Source organism: Vitis vinifera, chromosome 16 (genome assembly GCF_030704535.1).
Source record: "Vitis vinifera cultivar Pinot Noir 40024 chromosome 16, ASM3070453v1".
NCBI classification, from domain to species: Eukaryota; Viridiplantae; Streptophyta; class Magnoliopsida; order Vitales; family Vitaceae; genus Vitis; species Vitis vinifera.
In genome coordinates this window covers 13,870,297-13,892,779 of record NC_081820.1, presented here as the reverse complement: position 1 = coordinate 13,892,779, position 22,483 = coordinate 13,870,297, and the positions used below count along the sequence as shown (strand labels likewise).

Here is a 22,483-nt window from a genome sequence, read left to right as displayed (position 1 = left end):
TAAAATCTTTTAATTCCATTTTATTTTCCTTTTCCTTTTTTTCTTTATATTTATTGATTTAAATTATTTATAAACATTTTAAGTAAAAAATAATAATTAATTAATCGAAAATAAACTTAATATAAACACAAATACTTGAGATATAAGATTTTAATTTAGAAGTTCAAGACAAAATTTTTTATATTCATTTTAAATAAAATAGTTATTTATTTATTTTATAAATGTTGTCATATATGGATAAAATAAAAATATTTTTATTATATTATTTTTAAAAAAAAATTATGTGAAAATCAAAACCAATGATCATGGTTTTAACTCTTTACTTATGATTTTTGCTTAACTGTTGTTTTGACTTTTTGTTTGGTTAAAATATTTATTTATTTTTTATATGTAAAATAAATACTTGACCATGGTTCTTGCCTTTTGATTGGTTAAAATTTTAAAATTTTCATTTATATAAAATGAAAAATAAAATATAGTTTTTCATTAAAAGTGTATTTAATATTTTTTATTAATTTCTCTTAATTTTATCAGTAGTAAAAAAATTTATAATATGAAATTATGTACCTTTTAAGTGTGTTAGGCAAAAATTGAGCACCTTCCTAAAGCACTTAGTTGATACACCTCAAAACAGTGCATAACTTAAATTGTGACCTATGGACCCTCGATTATGCACCTCAAAAGTTGCATAGTCCTAGTACTGCCCATTACGAGTTCAACGTTGACCGTTATAAATAAATAATATGAAATGCATGATTATTACAACAATTAAACACTATGTGTCTAACCCTCACAAATGAGTTACCATTATTTAAAAAGTATCATTGATGTTTATAGGATGTATGATATATAATGAAAGATATATCACCCTACTTTGAGTTGGGATTGGGATTAGTCCCGCTCTTTACATGCTCACCATCAACTATAACAAAAAAAATATGTATATAAAATGCATGAGTGTTATTAAATTCAAACACACTCATGTTTAAGAAAGTAAAATTAATGTATAAAGAAAGTATTGCTAATGTTTATAAGAGTGTAATAGATAAAATATCTCATATAATGAAGGATGCACCCAGTGTTTTAAAAATCGGACCGGATCGATCGATCTGACCAATGACCTTTTCGGTCCAGTTCCTCCTGGGTCGGTTATCAATTGGATCGACCGATCTGAACTACGTGGGCCACTCCCTCACTACCCAACATTAATTGCCTACCCTTTTTTTTTTCCCATCTTGCAAAATGGGCCCCTTACCCATGTACAATGTCACAAGGACCAACAACCACTTGGCTTAAGTGATTATTACTCAAAAAGTGCTATTTGATAGCTTGTAATTAACTCTTTTAAACACTTTTGAGTAGTAGTTATTACCTTTTAACTCAATTGGCATGTTAAGGACCCTTGCAATCAATTCTAATCAAATTGTGTTAAGTTTTGGTGTTTTGATAGCTTTTTTATCACCAAAGCAATCCAAGATTGAGGAAAGTTTTTTGGAATCCATGGCAAAGCAATAGAAAGCTCATAAACATGAAGAACCGAAGCTTTGAAGTCCTTTGCCATAAGCAAATCCGGAATGCAAGGAGGGAAAGCAAAGAGAAATCTATCATGAAGCATTCTTGATGACAGTCATGTTAGCCACTTTTGGAGCACTTCCTGGAGTCCAATTTATGCATGTTATATGTCATTTAGAAGCTCAAGAAGTCAACAATCCTTCAAACGGTGTGCGATTCGGAGTTGAAATGAAGGGGTTACAGCCATTGGAAGCCAATCACTCCAAGCTGAAGGAAGAATTTTGCACGGCTGCGAAATCACCCTTTTACTGCGAAATGATTTCGCAGCCATTTTGCACAGTGCTGTGGAATTTCTCCTGAAGTTTCCTGATATTTGCGATCGACACTTTTGAATATTTTGCTTCAAATTTTTGATGTCTAGATCACCATTTTCTCCTTGTAACCCACCAATTATAGGATTCCTTAGTTATTAAGTTTGGAAAAGGGGTGAATAACCTCAGATATTTTGTTTTGTAATTTTCTTTATATATAGCTCTCGGGAGCCTGTTCTCGAGGAGAGGAGGACGACAACCTTTGGTAATAGTAAGGAATATATTTTACAGAGCACTTGCTCTGCTTTTCATATATATTTTTGTTTTCTCGTTCTTTTTATTTCTAACTAACCAAACTCTGAGGATTTTTCCTCAGAGGATGAGAGGCTAGGCTTTTCGTCTCTTGGAGTGAGGAAAGCCGAGTAAGTTTCCACATGCATAATTTAGAAGTTTTGTTGTTTTAGTTTTTAATGAAGAGAAAGTGTGACCCGTTAATGGTTTTTATCTTTTTAATTAACTTAAAACGCCTTGAAGTCACTTGGGCCAACACTTGGTAAGGCAAATGATCTCCGTCCATGGAGATTCACTAGTTTATCTCTTGCGAGCCCTTGGGAGGTGACTTGAAGGTAGGATTTTCTAGAATAGCCAACACTTGGTAAGCTTTTGGACTCCAAGGAGACATCCATTAGTTATCTCTTGCGAGCTTTTGACGGGTAATCCAAGGTTAAAGATCACCTTGAATGGCAAATGCTAGGTGAGAGGCATGAGTCATTGCAAGATGCATCAGTGAGAGGGATTTAGTGTTTGAACTCATTAATGGGAAGCATCTGTACAACATCGGTTAGAGAATTAACTATATGTTAATTCTCTAATGCGAGGAAAAGAAACAAGTGACCGGAACTCCCTTTTTGTATGAGGAATCTGAGCCTAATGATCTAAAACTCCAAGAAACATTTTTTTGTAAGTAAAATCAGTTACTATTTGTGGTTAGTTTAAAACCAAACATTTTCTAACTCAAGTTTATGTTTTCTTTTAAAGCTAACCTTGAAATGAAAAGGCACCAATTTAGCTTTGAATTAATATCATTTGCAAAATGAAAACTCATCCCAGTGAACGATCCTAGAGCCACTATGCTATAGTAGTTTTGTCTTTGCTACCCTAGTTCATGGTGTAATAGGTTATAAATTTTGTTGATTACTTCCTCAATCAAGGAACACCAGCTGGACATGAATCAGCTGATACACCAAGTGGGCACGAATCATTAAGTTAGTTAGAAAGAGGTTTATAAAGCACTTTATTTTTCCTCTTATTTCCAATGTGGGATAAGGTAAAGGGATTTAAAAGCAAAAATCAACTTTGTTCCTATAGGAAGCAACAAGAGGGTTTAAACCATGGATCACAAGCTCATAATCGCATCACTACTCCATTATGGTGCATATTTGTTTGTATTAATATTTAAAAGAAAATAACTACATAGGCTATTTCAAAAAATAACATATATATAAATCACATATTTTTTTTCATTTTCAATTTGTTTTCATATTTAAATACAACTTTTTTTTTTTTACCATTTTGAATATATTTTCATATTTAAATATTGTATATATTTTGTTTAATAAATTTAAACCATTAATACATTTATATAAAATTGAATAAATAATATTTAATGTTTAATTATATATTTTAAATATTCTAAAATCATTTTAAATTTTAATAAAATATAAAATATATATTTATGATGTCAATTCGACCACCAATCCAACCAATGAACCATGAACCGATAACTTTTTTGGTTCAATATTCAGTCCGATTCTAAATACATTTGATACACCACCTTACTTCCACCTTATTTTGGGTTAGGGTTGAGATTAGTACCACCCATTACATGCTCAACTTTGTCCATACTAAAATAAACAACATGAAATGCATGAGTATTATAAATGCGAAATGATGAAACTATTATTTTCTTAAACTTTTTAATTTCGCTCACTTAAACCCTAACTATCTTCTTCGATTTCGTTTTTTCTTTTTCTTTTCCTCATTTATTCATTTTAATACCAAAATAAATAAATAAAATGATAAAAAGGAATGAGGCATATGGGTAGATTCTCACAAGTTTTGATATTAAAAAATAATTGAAAGAAGAATGAAATTGAAAAAAAGGCTTAGATTTCGAATGGTGAACCATAAAGAGGTTGAAAAAATATAGTAGTTGTATCATTTCATATCTATAATTTATTTTTAAAAAGATAGACAAGAATGACTATGCATTTAGATAAGTATAAGATTGTGTACATCTAAAATTTCCATTTTTTTACACAATATTTATAAAAATTATATTTATTCTTCTTTCTCGACCTCCGCTGCCGGAACCCTCACTACTATCTAGTCGGCGCCATCGGAATGCCAACCAAGTGCAAGGCTGCGGCCGAGGAGTCTCCGAGCTTCGAGCATCGGACTTCTTCAAGGAAGACTAGGAGAGCAGATCTAGCCGGAGCATCGACATTGAGAGTGTCACTGAGGACGTGTTCAAAGAAGGGGAAGATGCCTGAGGAATCTGGGAATGTTGTGTGCAATGCAAACGAAGACGTAAAGGTTGAAGCAGAGTCTCTAATCTTGTGTATTATGCACAAACTCAAAATGTTTCCAAGAATTGACTACAATATTGCTCTAATCTATTTCAAAATAGAAGAGGTCGGATTTATTATGCCCATAGATGTACAGCAACAAGCTCTACTGATTCTTCTTTCTGGTCATGATTACATACTCCATGCTCAGGTCAATTTATGGTCTTGAAATGATTTGGCATTTGATCCTTGTTTCAATCGTAGCTGTTGTTGGTTAAGTCCTACAATGCCACAGGTTTATTAAAATCAATGTATATTTAGCAACTTGGCAATCTATTAATCTTAAAATGGTTGCCAAATTTATCATATATAACATTTTCATAATATAAAAAGATGCAGTTTTAGAATGCCTATTTAGTTATAGGCTTGAGATCATGTCATCTTTTTTTCAAACTTACAAAATATATATATGGACCCTCCCTCGATCTACCGAACGGCATGACTAGCGATTAAAAATATGTGGAGAAAAAGTGTGGTTTTTTAGTTTTGGAAAATCCGTCCTCGATGAGGAACGGTTTTGTTTGGAGTCGCCACCTAATTTTTATTTTTATTTTTGAAATAGGAAAGCTTAAGTAAAAACAAAAACCTCTCAATGACTACAATTAAGAAAAAACGGTCCGTGAAACTCTATTTTTGGGTCCAAGGATCAAGTTACCCATTAGGAAAATACATCATTTGAGATAGCACCTCTCTAGGCCTAAGATTCGGTCTTTACTAGTTAATCGGGTACATTGGAGCATATGGGTCAAAGATCAACCAATCCCCCCCAAGCAACATGGATGGCAAGACTCATACAATCCTAACTGGTATTCAACATGCATAGGAAATCAACAATCAAAACAATGATGCGTATCTGAGATCAAAAAATGGTGAGTCAATAAGCATAAGCACACAATATATGCAACCACCAAATCTACTAAAATTTAGCTATATTTCTACTTGAATTAAGAGAATTTTTAGCCATGAACCCTATATATGTAACCTTTAATCTCCACCAAACGGGCACCAAAATGCAACCATGAAACTTCATTACATAGCTAAAATTTAACTATTCCCATTCCATTGATTTTCAACTAGGAATTAACATCTTTTCCACTTGAATTTCATCCACTAACAGCCACAAATTCCATAATTCTCCATATAAAAAATAAAATAAAATTCAGTTGCCAAAGATCAATTATAGGAACTATCCTTTAATATATTATTTATATGGGACCATGGGTCCTTGGGTAAAAGTCCCTAAAGCCCTTGAGGAAAACACTTTGATGTGGGTGTATGAGGTTGCTCATGTTCTTTGGTTTTAATCCCTAAAGACACGGGGTTAGCCCTATCCTTGGGTATGAGTCCTAGAAGACCTGGGGTATGACTTATCCTTAGGTGATAATCCCAAAATAGTCATTATTATGATCAAGTATCTTGTGAAGCATTGATATCTAATATGTACATTGGTGAGGGTTAGTAATTTATCAAGTGGAAAAGGATGGATGAGGAAAAGTAGAGATGAAACCATCAACAACATGCATACATATTTGACATTATTGCATATTTATTAATAGTTATAAAATGTTTATCATGCATGCTATTATACGTTTAATTCAAGGTTTTTAAGAATAGGATGGTTATAAACTATCTTACTGAGTTGTGAACTCGCCCTATCCCTTCCACCTTTAGTACAGGTCAAAAGACCTATGCTGGGAAAAATGCTTGAGCATTGCTTTTCTATTGATTGGATGTTATTTGCTCGCATTGAAAGTGTTTTGTGAACAGCTTATAGGAATCTACAACCCTGGGTCATTTTCAACGTAAATTGCACTTATATGGTATTAATTCATATACTATATATTAGTATATGAAAGCCTAAAGGACTAATGGGCAACTATAGGTTTAATATTGGTTAACTAGGAAGACTAAATTGCAATATTGGGAAAGTTGGGGTTAATGGCAGCCATGTGGCCTACCACTTCTTACTTGGCTATCGATCAGTCATGTTGTTGTTTTGTCAATTAAAATTGTATGACTTAGAATATAATATGACAAAATGGGAGAAAAAGAGAGAGAGAGAGCGAGAGAGGACAAGAGAGAGTGCGAAGGCGAGTGCAATGGTGAGGAGGGAGAGGAGAGCTCGACGCCGCGAAGCAGAAGAAAGGAGTGCAGCTTCATAGTGGAATCCAAGGCGTTCGAGATTATTGTGGATGATAGAAAAGGAAAAATCCAAGTCCTCATTGTGGAGAAGAAGGGAAGGGTTTCATCATGGGTCCGATTGGGATCGGATAGCCTAGGGTTTTTCTTAGAAGGGCTGAATCTCTGTATCAAGGATGAGAAAGAAGCAAGATGGGAAAGGGAATGGAAGGAGCAGGGGAGATTGTACTCTATGTCATGAGGGATAAACAAAACGGGAGGGTTTATACGGCTAAGGGTCTCCTGATCTAGAGAGGAAGCAGTTCTACATTTTCATCCCGAGAGGTAGAAGGGATAAAAAGGGGTGGATGACCATGGTGGAAAAGCTTAACCAGATGGTAGGCTTTCTTGGCAAAAAACCAGAAAACCAAGAAGGAAAGAATATGGAGAAGGCTGTTACGGGAAGACCGTATGCAACAATAGCAAAACGATCATTGTCGGGTAACCCAAACGCAATCGTAGTGAAGGTGAAAAGGAAGGAATCAATAGGATTGTTAAAGAAATTGGAACATTGTGTCATGGCAAGTTGGAAAGACAACTTAGGGGGAGAAGATGATCTTGAGAAGTTAGGACAGCTTTGGGCAAAATCGTGGGAGCTTAAAGGTAGCTTAGGTTTGGCTAAGTTGGAAAAAGAAAGAGTTCTGTTGGATTTTGAAGATTTGGAAGAGGCTAGACGTGTTATCTCCTCGAGGAAGCGCGCGATGGAAGGAGTCCAGGTAGGGCTGGATTTCTGGAGTCTTAGGAGTGGATGTTGGACAAAGGAGGAAGAGAGAAAGGAAATCTGGGTGAGATTAGTTGGGCTCCCAGTCTCACTATGGAGTCCAAAGATTTTGAAGAGAGTGGGGAATGAATGTGGTGGTTTTATCACAGTCGACGAACAGACAAAAACGATGGGCGAGCTCTAGTGGGCCAGAATCTTGGTGAGAATGAGAGGAAAAGCTAGACCGAGTCTCCTGGAAGTCGAAGCGAAGGAGGAGGTCTACGTTGTGTCCTTATGGTGGGAATGTCGTCCGGTGCTAAGGAGGAATCGCAAACAAAAAGCTAGTCGTCATAGTAGTGAGGTTAGGGGTAAGGAGGTCTCACGTGCAGAGCAGCGAGTAATGAAGGAGTGGGTGAACGTGAGGCTCGAGACTCTGAACCCGTCAGATGAAGGGACGGGTGAGCAGGGGGTCGGATCGGGTCGAGTCGTGGCCAGTGCAGTTCGAAGCCTAACAACCCGGACTTGGGCTCCAACTGGTACTTTAAGCCCAATCGCGAGCCCAAATGAGCCAAGAAGGGTTGGTGGGCCTGGCTTGAAGAGTGGAGTCATGGGCTTGAAGATGAAAGGTGTGGCTGCAAGCGAGATTAGCCCAGAAGCAGGCCCGTCGTATAGGATTGATGAGGTGGGTTGTTCTTCTATAGGCCCAGATTCGCCAAAAGCCCGATTGTCAAACAAAGACCCAAATTACTTAAAGGGATGTCCCCAACAGCCCGATCCAGATGGAAAGCTAAGGAAGGGCCCAACTTCCTCAATAGCCCAAGACCAAAATAGCCTTCAGAAGACGGCCTTACTATTGACGGGTCTCGCTTCATGTAATCCTCATGAGCCAAAGCCTTTTGTTGCGCGGGAGATTGAGGATATGAGAAAGTTACATGGAGTGGCTAGGATATCAGAGACGGATAAGGCGTTTGAAGAAGAATCAATGAGGTATGGAATAGGGTTGTGTTCTTGGGGGAAAAGGGTTTTAGGGGCCTCTCATCTCAATTCTATTCTTTTTGATCGGACTCTGAGGGGAGAGTTCTTTAATCATTCTAGGGACTGGAATGAGGAAACTCGAGCTAATAATGCAATGTGGTTAACGGTGTATGAGGCCTGTAACGAAAGGAGCAATGGATGTAAGGAATTGGGAGCAAATAAAAGTAGCAGTGACAAGGGCAAGGGGATGGTTAGGGTCGAAGACACATATGATATCCAAGCTGAGAGAAGTGAACCGGAGGGCAAATGGGAAGAGAGTGGTTTGGCGAAATTCAGCCAATTCCTAGGTTTCCCCACGAAGGGGTTGGAGAAGGAAATCATGAATTTTCTGACCAAAATCAAAAAAAGACGAGAGAAAATTCATAATAAAGAGCTACTAGAAAAATCCAAGTTCAAAAAGGAGTTAAAAAGACTGGAATGTTCCATAAATTATGAGGGGGGGATTAAACAAAAAGGCTCGGTACAAGGCAAAGGGCGCCAGATTGTGATTGTCCAATGAAGGTGAAAATTCTGAGTTGGAATGTGAGGGAAGCAAATGATAGCTCAAAAAGAAAAGTTATTAAGACGTTCATAAGAAACCAGAGGGTGGACTTAATCTGTATTCAAGAGACAAAAATTCAAGCTATGTCGGATAGCATTGCGAGAAGTATAGGCTCCGAAAGATTCCTAGATTGGAAAGCTGTGAATGCAAAGGGGGCTTCGGGGGGAATTCTGATATGCTGGGATGAAAGTCTCTGGACATTCTAGATTGGGAAGAGGGTCAATTTACGTTATCTTGCAGATTTCGAAACGTAGAAAATAGGGCTATATGGATTTTTATGGGAGTGTATGGCCCGTTTTCCAAAGTGGAAGGGGATGCATTATGGGATGAGTTTGGGGCGATTAGAGGGCTGTGGGAAGACCCTTGGTGTTTAGGGGGGGATTTTAATATCATTTTGTCTCCGAGGGAAAGGAGTAGCCAAAGGGGAATAAATTCAGCAATGAGGAAATTTGCTGAAATTGTGGGTGATCTTGGGTTGGTGGATCTTCCCCTTCGGGGGAGAGATTTCACTTGGAATGGGGGACAAAATAATCAAGCATGGGCAAGATTGGACAGGTTCCTTATGTCTCCTAGTTGGATAGACCAATTCAATGGGATTAATCAATGTAGGTTGCCCCGTCCAGTATCCGATCATTTCCCAATCACGTTAGTGGGAGGTGGGATAAGACGAGGCTCGACTCCATTCAGATTTGAAAATATGTGGCTTAAGGAAGAGGGCTTCAAAGATCTTGTGCACAGCTGGTGGCAAGGAATTGAGGTTAAGGGCAATGCTAGTTACAAACTGGCTATTAAGATGAAGGAAATCAAACAGAAACTGAAAGTTTGGAATAGAGAAGTCTTTGGAAAGCTGGAGAGCAACAAATCCTTAGCCTTGCAGCAGGTGGAATTTTGGGATAGGGAGGAAAGTGAAAGAATTCTGACTATGGAGGAAACAGAGCTTAAGAAAGAGGCAAAGGAAAATTATAGAAAATGAGTGATTATGGAGGAAACTCACTGGAGACAGCTCTCAAGGGAAATATGGCTGAAGGAGGGGGATATAAACACGAGATTCTTTCATCGCATGGCAAGCGCTCATCGTAGAAATAACTCTTTGAGAGAATTAAGATCAATGGGGAATGGCTGCTAGAGGAGCAGGAAATCAGGGAAGGAATTGCTAATGCGTTTCAAAATTTGCTTTCAGAAGATATGGGGTGGAAGGCGGACATAGGGAGACTTCAGTTTGATCAGATCAGCCAACAAGAGGCTGAGAACCTAGAAATGCCCTTTTCAGAGGATGAAATCTATGTGGCTTTGATGGAGATGAATGAGGATAAAGCCCCTGGTCCGGACGGCTTTACTATGGCATTCTGCAAAGTTGTTGGGAGTTCATTAAAGAGGAGATTTTAGAAATGTTCAAGGACTTCTACGATCACAGCTCGTTCCTTAAGAGTTTTAACCATACTTTCTTAGTGTTGATCCCCAAGAAATGTGGGGCTGAGAACCTTGGAGACTTCAGACCTATTAGTCTCTTAGGGGTCTTTACAAGTTATTGGCTAAAGTGTTAGCTAACAGACTGAAGAAAGTAGTTGGTAAGGTGGCTTCCATTTCTCAGAATGCCTTTGTGAGGGGAAGACAAATTCTTGACGCTTCTTTAATTGCAAATGAAGTGATAGACACGTGGCAGAAACGAAAAGAAAAGGGCATTATATGCAAATTGGATATAGAGAAAGCCTATGTCAGCATCAATTAGAAGTTCTCGTTGAAGGTGTTGCAAAAGATGGGTTTTGGGCCTAAGTGGGTGGGGTGGATGTGGAGCTCCCTATCCTCAACTAAATTTTTAGTGTTGGTTAATGGAGTGCCTACAGGTTTCTTCCCTAGCACTAAAGGTCTTAGACAAGGAGATCCTGTCTCCGTATCTCTTTATTATGGGGATGGAAGTGCTAGATGTTCTTATCAGGAGAGCTGTGGAGGGGGGATTTTTATCAGGGTGTAATATAAGGGGTGGAAGTGGCCCCCTTTGAACATCTCTCACTTGTTTTTTGCTGACGACACAATTATATTCTATGAGGCCAGAAAGGATCATCTAACTCATTTAAGTTGGATTTTATTCTGGTTTGAAGCGGCTTCAGGCCTAAGGATTAATTTAGCCAAGAGTGAAATCATTTCAATTGGAGAGGTGGTGGAGATGGAGGAGTTGGCTGTTGAGCTAGGCTGCAGGGTGGGGTCTTTACCTTCTCAGTACTTGGGTCTTCCTTTAGGGGCCCCCAATAGAGCGCCTTATATATGGGATGGGGTGGAAGAGAGAGTAAGGAGGAGACTAGCTCTTTGGAAACGGCAATATATTTCTAAAGGCAAAAGAGTCACCTTAATAAAAAGTACTTTGGCTAGCATGTCAATCTATCAAATGTCTATTTTCAGAATGCCCAAGGTCGTTAGAAGGATTGAAAAAGTGCAAAGGGACTTTTTGTGGGGAGAGGGAAATATGGAAGGGAAAATTCATCTGGTTAAATGGGAGATGGTATGTACAGACAAGGATAAAGGTGGGTTAGGTCTTAGGAAGTTAGCTTTGTTGAACAAAGCTTTACTTGGCAAGTGGATATGGAGGTATGCCTGTGACAAAGATAATCTGTGGAAACAAGTGATCAAGGTGAAGTACGGGCAGGAGGGTCTTGATTGGAGGCCCAAGAAGGCAAATGGGGCGATTGGAATAGGGGTTTGGAAGGAGATTTTGAAAGAATCAAAGTGGTGTTGGGATAACATGAGATTCCGAGTAGGGAAGGATAACATGATTAGATTTTGGACAGATGTGTGGTGTTCAGAATCATCATTGTCTCAATGTTTTCCTCATCTCTATGGTATGACTGCGCAAAGGAATTCAACGATTGAGGAAATGTGGGATCAAAACTCGGGTCAAGGAAATTAGAATCTAAATTTCTTGAGGAACTTCAATGATTGGGAGTTGGATTTGGTTGGGGATTTTCTCCACATATTGAGCGGTTACAAACCCTCTTTGGAGGAAGACTCAGTTCTATGGAGGCAAGGAAGAAGTGGTCAGTTTAGGGTCAAGGAAGCTTATAGCTTGTTGATGAAGTCTGATGATATAGGTTTTCCTTCAAGAAGCATTTGGGTGGCAAGGGTGCCAACTAAAGTTGCTTTTTTTGCATGGGAGACGACATGGGGAAAGGTGCTTACTCTGGATAGACTTCAAAGAAGAGGACTACAACTTCCAAATCGTTGTTTCTTGTGTGGATGTGAGGAAGAAAGTGTAAATCATATCCTTATACATTGTACAGTGGTTAGAGCTTTATGGGATATTGTTTTTGGTTTAGTTGATGTGAAATGGGTTTTTCCAGAAACTGTAAAGGAGGCTTTAGCTAGTTGGAGGGGATCGTTTGTGGGAAAGAAAAGGAAAAAGATATGGGATGTCATTCCGTTGTGTATTTTTTGGACGGTGTGGAAGGAGAGGAATAGATTAGCGTTTAGAGGGGGTGTTAAACGTTCAAAAGTTAAAGAATTTTTTTGTCTATAATTTGTGGAGTTGGGCCAAATTGTATGTAGGTGAGGAGACGTTCTCCCTTATAGGCTTCCTAGAGTGGATAGCTTCCACTTAAAGGGAGGTGTTTTTTTTTTGTCATTGTTTTTTGAGGCCTTAGTTGCCTTGTATACTTCCTGTATGCTTTGCGGCGATTTGCCTTTATAATGCATATCCTTTACTTATCAAAAAAAAAAAATTGTATGACTTAGAATAAACCTCTAATATTTATAATAAATGACCTGATCATGTCATGATCATGTTGTTCACACAATCATGAACTATATTTTATATTAATACAATCAAATCGTTGACACGAACATCATTTATAATAAACATTTTCCACATATTAATCAAATTTGAGATGTACACATCAAATATCAATGCTCCACAAGATGATTGTATTAAACTTGGGAACTTATTATTTGTAAAGCTCTACATCAAAAACGAAACTAAATTGTTATGACCAATTCGATAGGGTATGGTTTATGATGAAGACTAGACAAGACAATGACGTGACTATAACAGATCGCACCCAATTAGATAGATCTCGATAGTTATAAATCATGTCTTTAATTCAATATTAAATATTATTGATTAAAAAAATGATATATAGTTTTGTGATAGTACAACGTAAAACATTACTATATAGTTCACATTGACTTAATAGTACCAATACCACATTTGGGTCATAATTCAAAATATGTATTATAATAAAATTCCATAACCCTACAACCTTGGATCATTTTATATAAATAGATCAGTGTATGTAATAAAACAACATAAAACATTAAGCCTATTGATCAGTAATGGCCACCAAACACAGCCATGACTCTGGACTACGTGACTAAAATTTAGCTACTCTCGTTCCACTGGCTTTCAACTGAGGTCTAACATATTTCCTGTTTGAAATTTTTGAAACTTTTAGAAATTGGCACTTAAAAAGAAATCTATAATTTTCAAAATTTTTGGAAATTGACACTAGAAAAATAAACCCGGAATTTTTCAAAACTTTTGGAAATTGACGCTAAAAAAATAAATTCAAAATTTTCAAAACTTTAGAAATTTTTTGGAATTGACACTAAAAAACAAATTCGAAATTTTTGAAACTTTAGAGATTTTTCGGAAATGACACAAAACAAATCCAGAATTTTTGAAACTTTAAAAATTTTTGGAAATAATGTTAGAGAATTAAATCCGAAATTTTCAAAACTTCTTAAAATTTCGTGACACCTTGAAAATTTTGGGAACGAGAATCCTAAAAATTGAGTCCAAAACTTTGTGACATTTTGAAAAATTCAAGAACGGGAATTTTAAAAATTGAATTCAGAACTCAAAGATTTGAAAATTTTGGGTACGGGAATTTTTAAAAAAAAATGAATCTAGAATTTTTTGAATTTTTGAAAACTTTGGGTACAAGAACTTTAAAAAAATGAATATGAAACTTTTTGAATTTTCAAAAGCTTTGGGTATGTGAACTTCAAAAAAAATGAATCCAAAACTTTTCGAATTTTCAAAAACTTGGTATGCAGGAATTTAAAAAAAATGAATCCGAAACTTTACGAATTTTCAGAAACTTGGAAGATTTTGGAATTTTAAAAAAAATGAATCCTAAATCTTACGAATTCTCAAAAACTTGGTGTACGGGAATTTTAAAAAATGAATCCAAAACTTTACGAATTTTCGACAACTTGGTGTACAGGAATTTTAAAAAAATGAATTCGAAACTTTATGAATTTTCAAAAACTTTGGTATGGGAATTTTTAAAAAATGAATCCAAAATTTTTTCGAATTTCTAGAAACTTTAGTACGGGAATTTTTAAAAAAAAATGAATTTGGAACTTTACAAATTTTTGGAAACTTCGAAGATTTTGGAAATGCTAAGTTAGGAATTTGGAAAATTGGAAATGTGGAAAATGATATTTCAAATCATGATCTATTTATCATCTAACCTTCTCATAATGGTCGCAAACTTTTGTATCTAAGGCCCTGAGCTACTCATAGAATATAAAGCCCTGCGCTCACAACCTAGAGTCTTTCATGTCATTGATAACCTTAAGTTGTTCATAGCACTTGGAGCTAAGAGCTCACGCCTCAAGGTCGTTCATGTCAACTATAGCCTAGAGCTATTCATGGCATTTAAAGCCCTCAGCTCATGACCTAAAGTGGCACATGTCATTGGAAACCCTAACTTGTTCATAGCATCTAAAGCCTTGACCTTATAACTTAGAGTCGTTCAAGTCAATAACAACCTTGAGATGTTCAAAGTATCTATAGCCCTTAGCTCACGACCTCAAGTCCTTCATGTCAACAAAAACCTTGACATGTTTAGACCATTAACGGCCCTGAGCTCATGACCCAAAGGAGCTCATGTCATGCACAACGTTGAGTTGTTCATAACATCTAAAGCCCTAAGCTCACGACCTAGAGTAGCTCATGACATTCACAACCCTAAGTTGTTCATAGCATCAAGAGCCCTGAGCTCACGACCTGTGGTATTTCATGTCATCGATAGCCCTATACTATTCATAACATCAAGAGCCCCCGACTCACAACCCAAAGTCATTCATGTCAAAGCACAACTAAGTGATATTGATATCATCTGGTGCCCTAGGCTCATAAACAAGAGTAGCTCATGTCATCCACAACCCTGAGCTGTTAATAGCATTTAAAGTTGTGAGCTGATAACCTGGAGTCATTCATATCAACCACAACCTGGTGTTATTCATAACATCTAGAGCCTTAAGCTTAAGACCAAGAGTGGCTCATGTCATTGACAACCCTAAGTTGTTCATAGAATCTAAGGCCCTGAGCCCATGACCCAGAGTCATTCATGTCAACCACAACCCTGAGATCTTCTATAGCCCTTACCTTAAAACCCTGAGCCATTCATGTCATCCACAAACCTAAGCTCATGACCTAGAGTTTTTCATGTAATCAATAGCCTTGAGCTGTTCATAGCATATAATGTTTGGAACTCATGACTCGAAGTCATTCATGTTAACCATAGCCCAAAGCTGTTCATAACATCTAGAGCCATGACCTGAAGACCCAAAGTCGTTCATAGCATCTACGGCCTTAAGCTCACAACATAAACTCATTCATGTCAACCATAACCCAGAGTTATTCATAGCATCTAGGGACTTGAGCTAATGACATAGACTCATTGATGTCAACCACAACCCAAAGCTATTCATAGCATCTAAGCCCTAAGCTCACAACCCATAGTCTTTCATGTCATCAACAACCTTGAGCTATTCATAGCATCTAGAGCCTTAAGCTCATGACCTGGAGTCATTGATGTTAACAACCTAAAGCTATTTATAGCATATAGAGCCTTAAGCTCATGACCCAGAGGAGCTCATGTAACCCACAAGCTTGAGTTGTTCATAGCATTTAGAGTCATGAGCTCATATTATAATATAACATTAATATACTCATACTTGTTTCTTGTTTATTTTTTAATTATAATAATATATGATTTAATATAAATTTATAAATCATATATCATGTCACATAATATATATTTTTGAATTATATTATTATTCTATATAATAATTTAACATCATGTTGTTCAAATTTGTGTGCATATATTGATTAGTTATAATAGTATCGATTATAAAATATGAACATATTCATTATAATATAATGAATATATTATAATAATTCATAATTTATCAAATTAGATTAGTATCGATTATAAAATATGAACATATTCATTATAATATAATGAACATATTTATAATTTCATTACCTTTTTATTGAATGTTTCTTTTAAGTTTTTAAAATCTTAAATTTTTTATGGATTAGATTAGATTTTGAATCATATTTTATCGAATTAATATGCTTCTTTGATTACATTTCACTTCACTCAAGCGCGTACATTGTGTTGCACCTTAGCTCTAGGAGATTTCCGAGCCTTTGGTGTGGCTTGTCCTTTTTAAAATTATTAATGATACACATAATACGATAGTTAAAAGTTCAAAAAATCCAATATCAACTTGATTCAGAGTATTTTGGTTAGCTTGCCCATTTATTTCATGTTTGTGCTTACTTTACCTAGGATGATCAAATTGAGGTTAAAGCATATTCAGATGGATTTTTTTATAAGTAGGACTCTTGAGCAAAAATCTCATCTTGTAAGATGGGTGTTTGTTTGCTTAAACAAACAAAAAAAAAAAAGAGGTTTAAGGGTGAAGTGTCTTTCTTCTCTTAATGAAACGCTTTTGTGCAAATAAAGTTGGAGGTTTGCAAATGAGAGAGGGACATTTTGGAATCAAGTGATAAGGAGAAAGTATGGGAAGGAGCAAAGGGGTTGGTATTCCAAGGAAGCGAGGGATGAGTATGGTGTGGGGTTGTGGAAATCAATTAGAAAGGAGTGGCATGTTGTAAATAGTAGACTCTCCTTTATGGTGGGCAATGGATAGAGCATGAAATTTTGGAAGGATAGATGGCGTGAGGCGTCATCTTTTCATGTTGCTTTTCCTACTCTATTTGCTCTAGCTACTTCCAAGGACGCTTGGGTGAAAGATGTTTGGAGTTTCATTGAGAGAGAGGGTAGTTAGGGCTTGCATTTCTCTAAACCCTTCAATGATTGGGAGATGGATGAGGTGCATAGGTTTTTATTATGCCTTAATGGGAAAAGTGTTCAACGGGATGTAAAAGATAAGGTGCTTTGGATGGAGACTAAATGTGGGAAGTTCTTTGCTAAGTCTCTCTACAAAGCCCTAGAATCAAGCCCTTCAATCTCTTTCCCCTCGAATGTCATTTGGAAATCTTATGTGCAACTTAGGGTAAAGCTCTTACTTTGGACCAACTTCAAAAAAGAGGATAGTCTTTAGCAAATAGATGCTACCTTTGCCAAATACATGAGGAATCGATGGACCATGTCCTCCTCCATTGTTCCAAGACAAGGACTCTTTGGGTGTTGTTTTTCACTCTTTAAGGTGCAATAGATGCTGCTAGCCTCAATTAAGGCAACACTCTTGGGTTGGAACGGGTCCTTTGTGGGAAAAAAGATGAGAAGTTTGGAGAATAAGCCCCTTATATATTTTTTCGATAGTTTGGAAGGCAAGAAACAAAATTACACTTAAAGATGATGTGTTGTTCATCCAAAGACTTAAGAGTTCTTTTGTTTATTTTCTTTGTCAAAGACAAAATTGTTCATAAAAAATGGTCCTTTGACTTCAATTGGTTTCATTGATTGAGTGGGATCTCGATGAGGATGGCTTTTTTGCTTCTCCGCTTTTAACAGATGTTTTTTGTCCTAATTGGGGAAAGGGGTGCATCTTTTTTATATATTTTGAGTCGTTTCAACATCTCTTTTCAATATAGTTTCTTCTCTTTTACTTGTCCAAAAAAAAAGGTTCAAAAAATCCTATAAAAATTTTTAAAATAACTAAACTTGTTGATGCGACATACTCCTTTGAGTCTTATACATACAAATTTGACTCCATACTTATCTAAAGATGACCACATAAAGTTCTAATGTTGATACTATTCAAAGCATATATGCATTTAACGCTAGTAAAGTTTATGGAACGACTATAATATGGTTTCTAATGAATAGAACAAAGTAAGATGCAGTAACTATTTTTCTTCTATGTATCACGCAAATGATAATTCCAATATAGCAAACCAAATAACTATATAATCTTTAATGTACATATTCTTGAATTAGGTTGTGGTGCATTTAGGTTTTAGCTCATTGTCATTATTTGATTTTATTATTTGGTTTGTTGTATGTAAGATAAGGATGTTGTTTTTGGTGTTTCCCTATTCTTCTTTATGCATTGTTAGGCACTTCTAATACAAAAGCTTTTACCTAAAAAAAAAACCTCTTGTATATAAAAGCAAAAACTTAAACACCTTGATAGCAAACTTTTAGTATAATTGAATATAAAATTAGACTATTCAAAAATAGAAACATTCAATCATTTTGCTCTAGGCTACATTGCATTGATTTCAATACAAGTATCAAATGCAAGTATTAGATTCTTGACAGTTCCAAATTTTGTAATATAGGGTTTAAGCTAAAAAAAATTAATATTGACAATGCGTATAGACACTTGAATGCAACATAATAATGAAAGATAAAAAAGAAACATCACTTAGAAATTAGACAAAATCATAAAAGCAAAAATATAATTGATGAACATTGATCATTTTTCTTTGTTATTCATGGTTTTTCTCTTAGCCATAAATATTCTTCTAAAAGTCCAATTAGCACAAAATCCTTCTTTCTTTAACATGACTACCTACTAAGGAGGTTGAAAACCAAAAATAACTATTAAATAAAATAAAACAAGATCACATTGGAAGTGACATAAGAGAATCCCTTTAACTCATTGTCAATAATCAAATTACTGCTTAATATACCATGTAGCAATTCAATAATTTTCATCATATGAGCATTAACAATCATGTAATAGCATGTTGTATACTTGCAGAAAGAAATATTTAGCACCAAAAGCACATCCAGTAACAACTCACTTTTACATGTGCATTATCATTTAGGTTGACTATGACACGTCCATCAATTTCTGCTTGCCTATAATGACATCGAGCTTTCACTATCTCCTCTGAATCATCCTTACTGTTCCAATTAAAGGCATAGTAAGCTCAACAGATCCAATGAAAATAATAGAGGCTTATTGGATCAATGCAGTCACATTCAAGCATTGGCAACTTAAAGCTATTAATAAGTTTCACAAAAGGAATGTGGATGAGGTCATCCTTTTTTGGAACACTGAGGGAAGGATTCATTCAGCGAAGAGGATAGAATGCAACTTGGCAGTGAGCAATGAATGGAAACTTTTCTATAAAATCTCATTTTAAGGTTCTGGTATGAGACAGTGAAACCAGTTTTGACACATAAAAAACTTAACGTCCAAAATTTAGAAGTAAACATAAGCCAAAACAAAGATCCTTAATAATTAACAAATTAGGAAGAACAAGAGAGCATCACAATTTGGCACAGTATATGTGAAAGGGAAATACAGCTTATCATTATTCTAATTCATTAATAGCATCTAAGGAGTTGTAGCATTGCTTCCATCCATTCTTGCAACTCAGTTGGTTTTTAGAAGATTTGTGAAAATTTCTTGTATTTTTTTTTTCTTTTTTATGTATGACATTCTATTCTGTTAGCATTCACATGAAATAAAAGCTCAACAGTGCCATCTCACCCGAATCCTTTGCCATTTGCACAGGAAAAAATAAAAGGCATTGATGTTTCAGGACTTTGTGTCTTCAATGCCTAATTTATCCATTGTTCAGGGACTATTGTGTCAGTGGCGGCCTTCAAAGGGTGTCATGGTTTGGGAAGGAAGTTCAAGGAAATAAATTTTGCACAACTTTTTATTTGAATGTTGATTTCTTGGGAAAACGTACGCCAATAATCTGTTGATTTTACTGTCCAAATGAATGCAACTTGACTTCAGGATGGAGAGCAAGTTTGGGTTTTTGTCTCATATAGTTTCTCGTCTGTCTAATTTCTCTATTTGGGACTGTTCTTGATGGTTCCCCGCAGAACACAGTTCAAGATCAATGCATATAAGATCAATGCATATAATAATAAATTTTAAAAAAAAAAATCAAGGGATATATCACAAATATTAGCCCAGAAGAAAATCAAGGGATATATCACAAATATTAGCCCAGAAGCAAAATATTCACAGTGAAAGACTCACTCTTTGGAGATTTTCGATCCAGAAGGATATATCACAAATATTAGCCCAGAAAAAAATCAAGGGATATATCACAAATATTAGCCCAGAAGCAAAATATTCACAGTGAAAAACTCACTCTTTGGAGCTTTTTGATCCAGAAGCCTGCGTATTCTTCTTCTGAAAAATCCAAACACAAATATCAAAATAATCGAAAGAATACAGAGCCTAGGAGAACAAGAAATCAGGTTCATAATCGGTGTGGAATGCTGAGAAAGTTGAAGAAGATAACATAAAGCACTCTGCTGTGCGTCAAATGACCAAAATGACATTTAAAAAAACCTTTCATTTGCCTATGTTTTCTCATAAAATTAAACAGAAACGTGGAGCAACACCAATTCCGGTATACCTTAGGCTCATACCGCTCGGGCCACCGTTGGCGAGCTTCCTCATGCGGAATAACTTCTCCGACCAACCGGCAATCACCTTCCTCCACCTCTTCTTTTTTCATCTTTCTCTTAGACAAAAACCCGTTCACATGGCTAATCTGAGCCTTAACTTTTACCTCTCCATCTCCATTATACACCACATTACCCGATTCCTGCTTCTTCCCCTTCTTCAAATAACTCACTCTCTCAGAGCTAACCGACTCCTTCGCCGGGAACTTCCCGTCCTCCGGCGTCCCTACATTGGAGACTGAATCTCCGGAGAGATCCACTCGCTTCCCCTGCTTCGACGAAACCGCAGGCTTAGACCTCAGAGACTCTGCTTCAACCTTTACGTCTCCGTTTGCATTGCACACAACATTCCCAGATTCCTCAGGCATCTTCCCCTTCTTTGAACACGTCCTCGGCGACACTCTCAGCGCCGGCGCTCCGGCTAGATCTGCTCTCCTAGTCTTCCTCGAAGAAGTCCGATGCTCGGAGACTCCTCGGCCGCAGCCTTGCGCTTGGTAGGCACTCCGATGGCGCCGGCTAGATAGCAGTGAGGGTTCCGGCAGCGGAGGTCGAGAAAGAACAAGGAGGGAAAGTGTAGAAAGAGAGAGCGAGACAGATGTAAGAATGTGGGGGGATATATAGCAAGTGGAGGGTGAAATTTGAAGAGACCAAATTTGGGCGGGAAGCGGAATTTTGGGCGAGTTATTAAATGGATTTGATGGTGGAGTTGGTTCCGTAGCTAGTGAAACCTAGGGCTTGTTTGTCTATCATCATGAAATATCAAGGAAACAAAAAAAGTTGGTTCCGGAGCTTTTTTTCTTTCTTTTTGAGACTCAGGTGGTGTTTGTTTTTTGGCTTAATAGAAAAAGCCAAATATTTTGGCTTTTTCTATTCAACTAAAAGTAACTTGTCGATACTATCCAACATAGCTAAAGTGAGCTTATTATCAATAAATTTAGTTTAATGATGTTGGTTGATGTCAATAAGTTACTTTTAGCTAAAATAGAAAAAGCTAAAATATTTGGCTTTTTCTATTCAGCCAAAAAACAAACACCACCTCAGTGTTTTCCGATTATGATGAGAGCAAATTAGGTTTTGTTTCACCTATACCAAAATTTGTGACATCCAATGTTCGGCCAGGATTTGGACTAAATGTTTTGAAAAATCAAATTCAACATTTTACCATGATTTACTATATTACCAAACAGGCCTTACCTCTAGAATGAGATACAACTAGCAACTACTAAGGGTAGGCTCTTTCTCTATACTTATTCTGTTCTCAATCTAAATCCTCAAAGTACTCAAAACTTTTTTTAAATTAAAATAAAATTTCTCAAAATAAAATATTTTAGTTTAATTGAAAATAAAAGTATCATGTCCGCAACCCATATAGTATTGGAAATTTTTTTATCCTAATATTTTCTCAAAATTGGGAAAATCTACTACTTTTTTTTTTTAAAAAAAAATAGTATGATATTAAAATAAAAATGAAGATCAATGATGGTTATTGATCTCCTTCTTTATTTATGAATAAATATAATTTTTATAAATATTGTGTAAAAAAATGGAAATTTTAGATGTACACAATCTTATACTTATCTAAATGCATAGTCATTCTTGTCTATCTTTTTTAAAATAAATTATAGATATGAAATGATACAACTACTATATTTTTTCAACCTCTTTATGGTTCACCATTCGAAATCTAACCCATTTTTTCAATTTTATTTTTCTTCTTTAAATTGTTTTTTAATATCGAAACCTGTGAGAATCTACCCATACGTCCTCATTCCTTTTTATCATTTTTTTTATATTTCGGTATTAAAATAAATAAATGAGGAAAAGAAAAAGAAGAAACGGAATCGAAGAAGATAGTTAGGGTTTAAGTGAGAGAAATTGAAAAGTTTAAGAAAATAATAGTTTCATCATTTCGCATTTATAATACTCATGCATTTCATGTTATT

General features: G+C 36.0%; 1 protein-coding gene across 1 annotated transcript; it reads right to left on the bottom strand.

Moving 5' to 3' along the window:
• Nucleotides 1-4,254: 4,254 nt before the first annotated feature.
• Nucleotides 4,255-21,162, bottom strand: LOC104882030 (DNA (cytosine-5)-methyltransferase CMT2-like). Its single transcript, XM_010663907.3, has 4 exons — nt 20,492-21,162; nt 20,222-20,262; nt 18,908-19,010; nt 4,255-4,671 (listed from the first exon to the last, which is right to left on the bottom strand). The coding sequence occupies exons 1-4, from the start codon at nt 20,906-20,908 to the stop codon at nt 4,645-4,647; spliced, it is 588 nt and encodes a 195-aa protein (XP_010662209.1). The 5' UTR covers nt 20,909-21,162; the 3' UTR covers nt 4,255-4,644.
• Nucleotides 21,163-22,483: the final 1,321 nt, after the last annotated feature.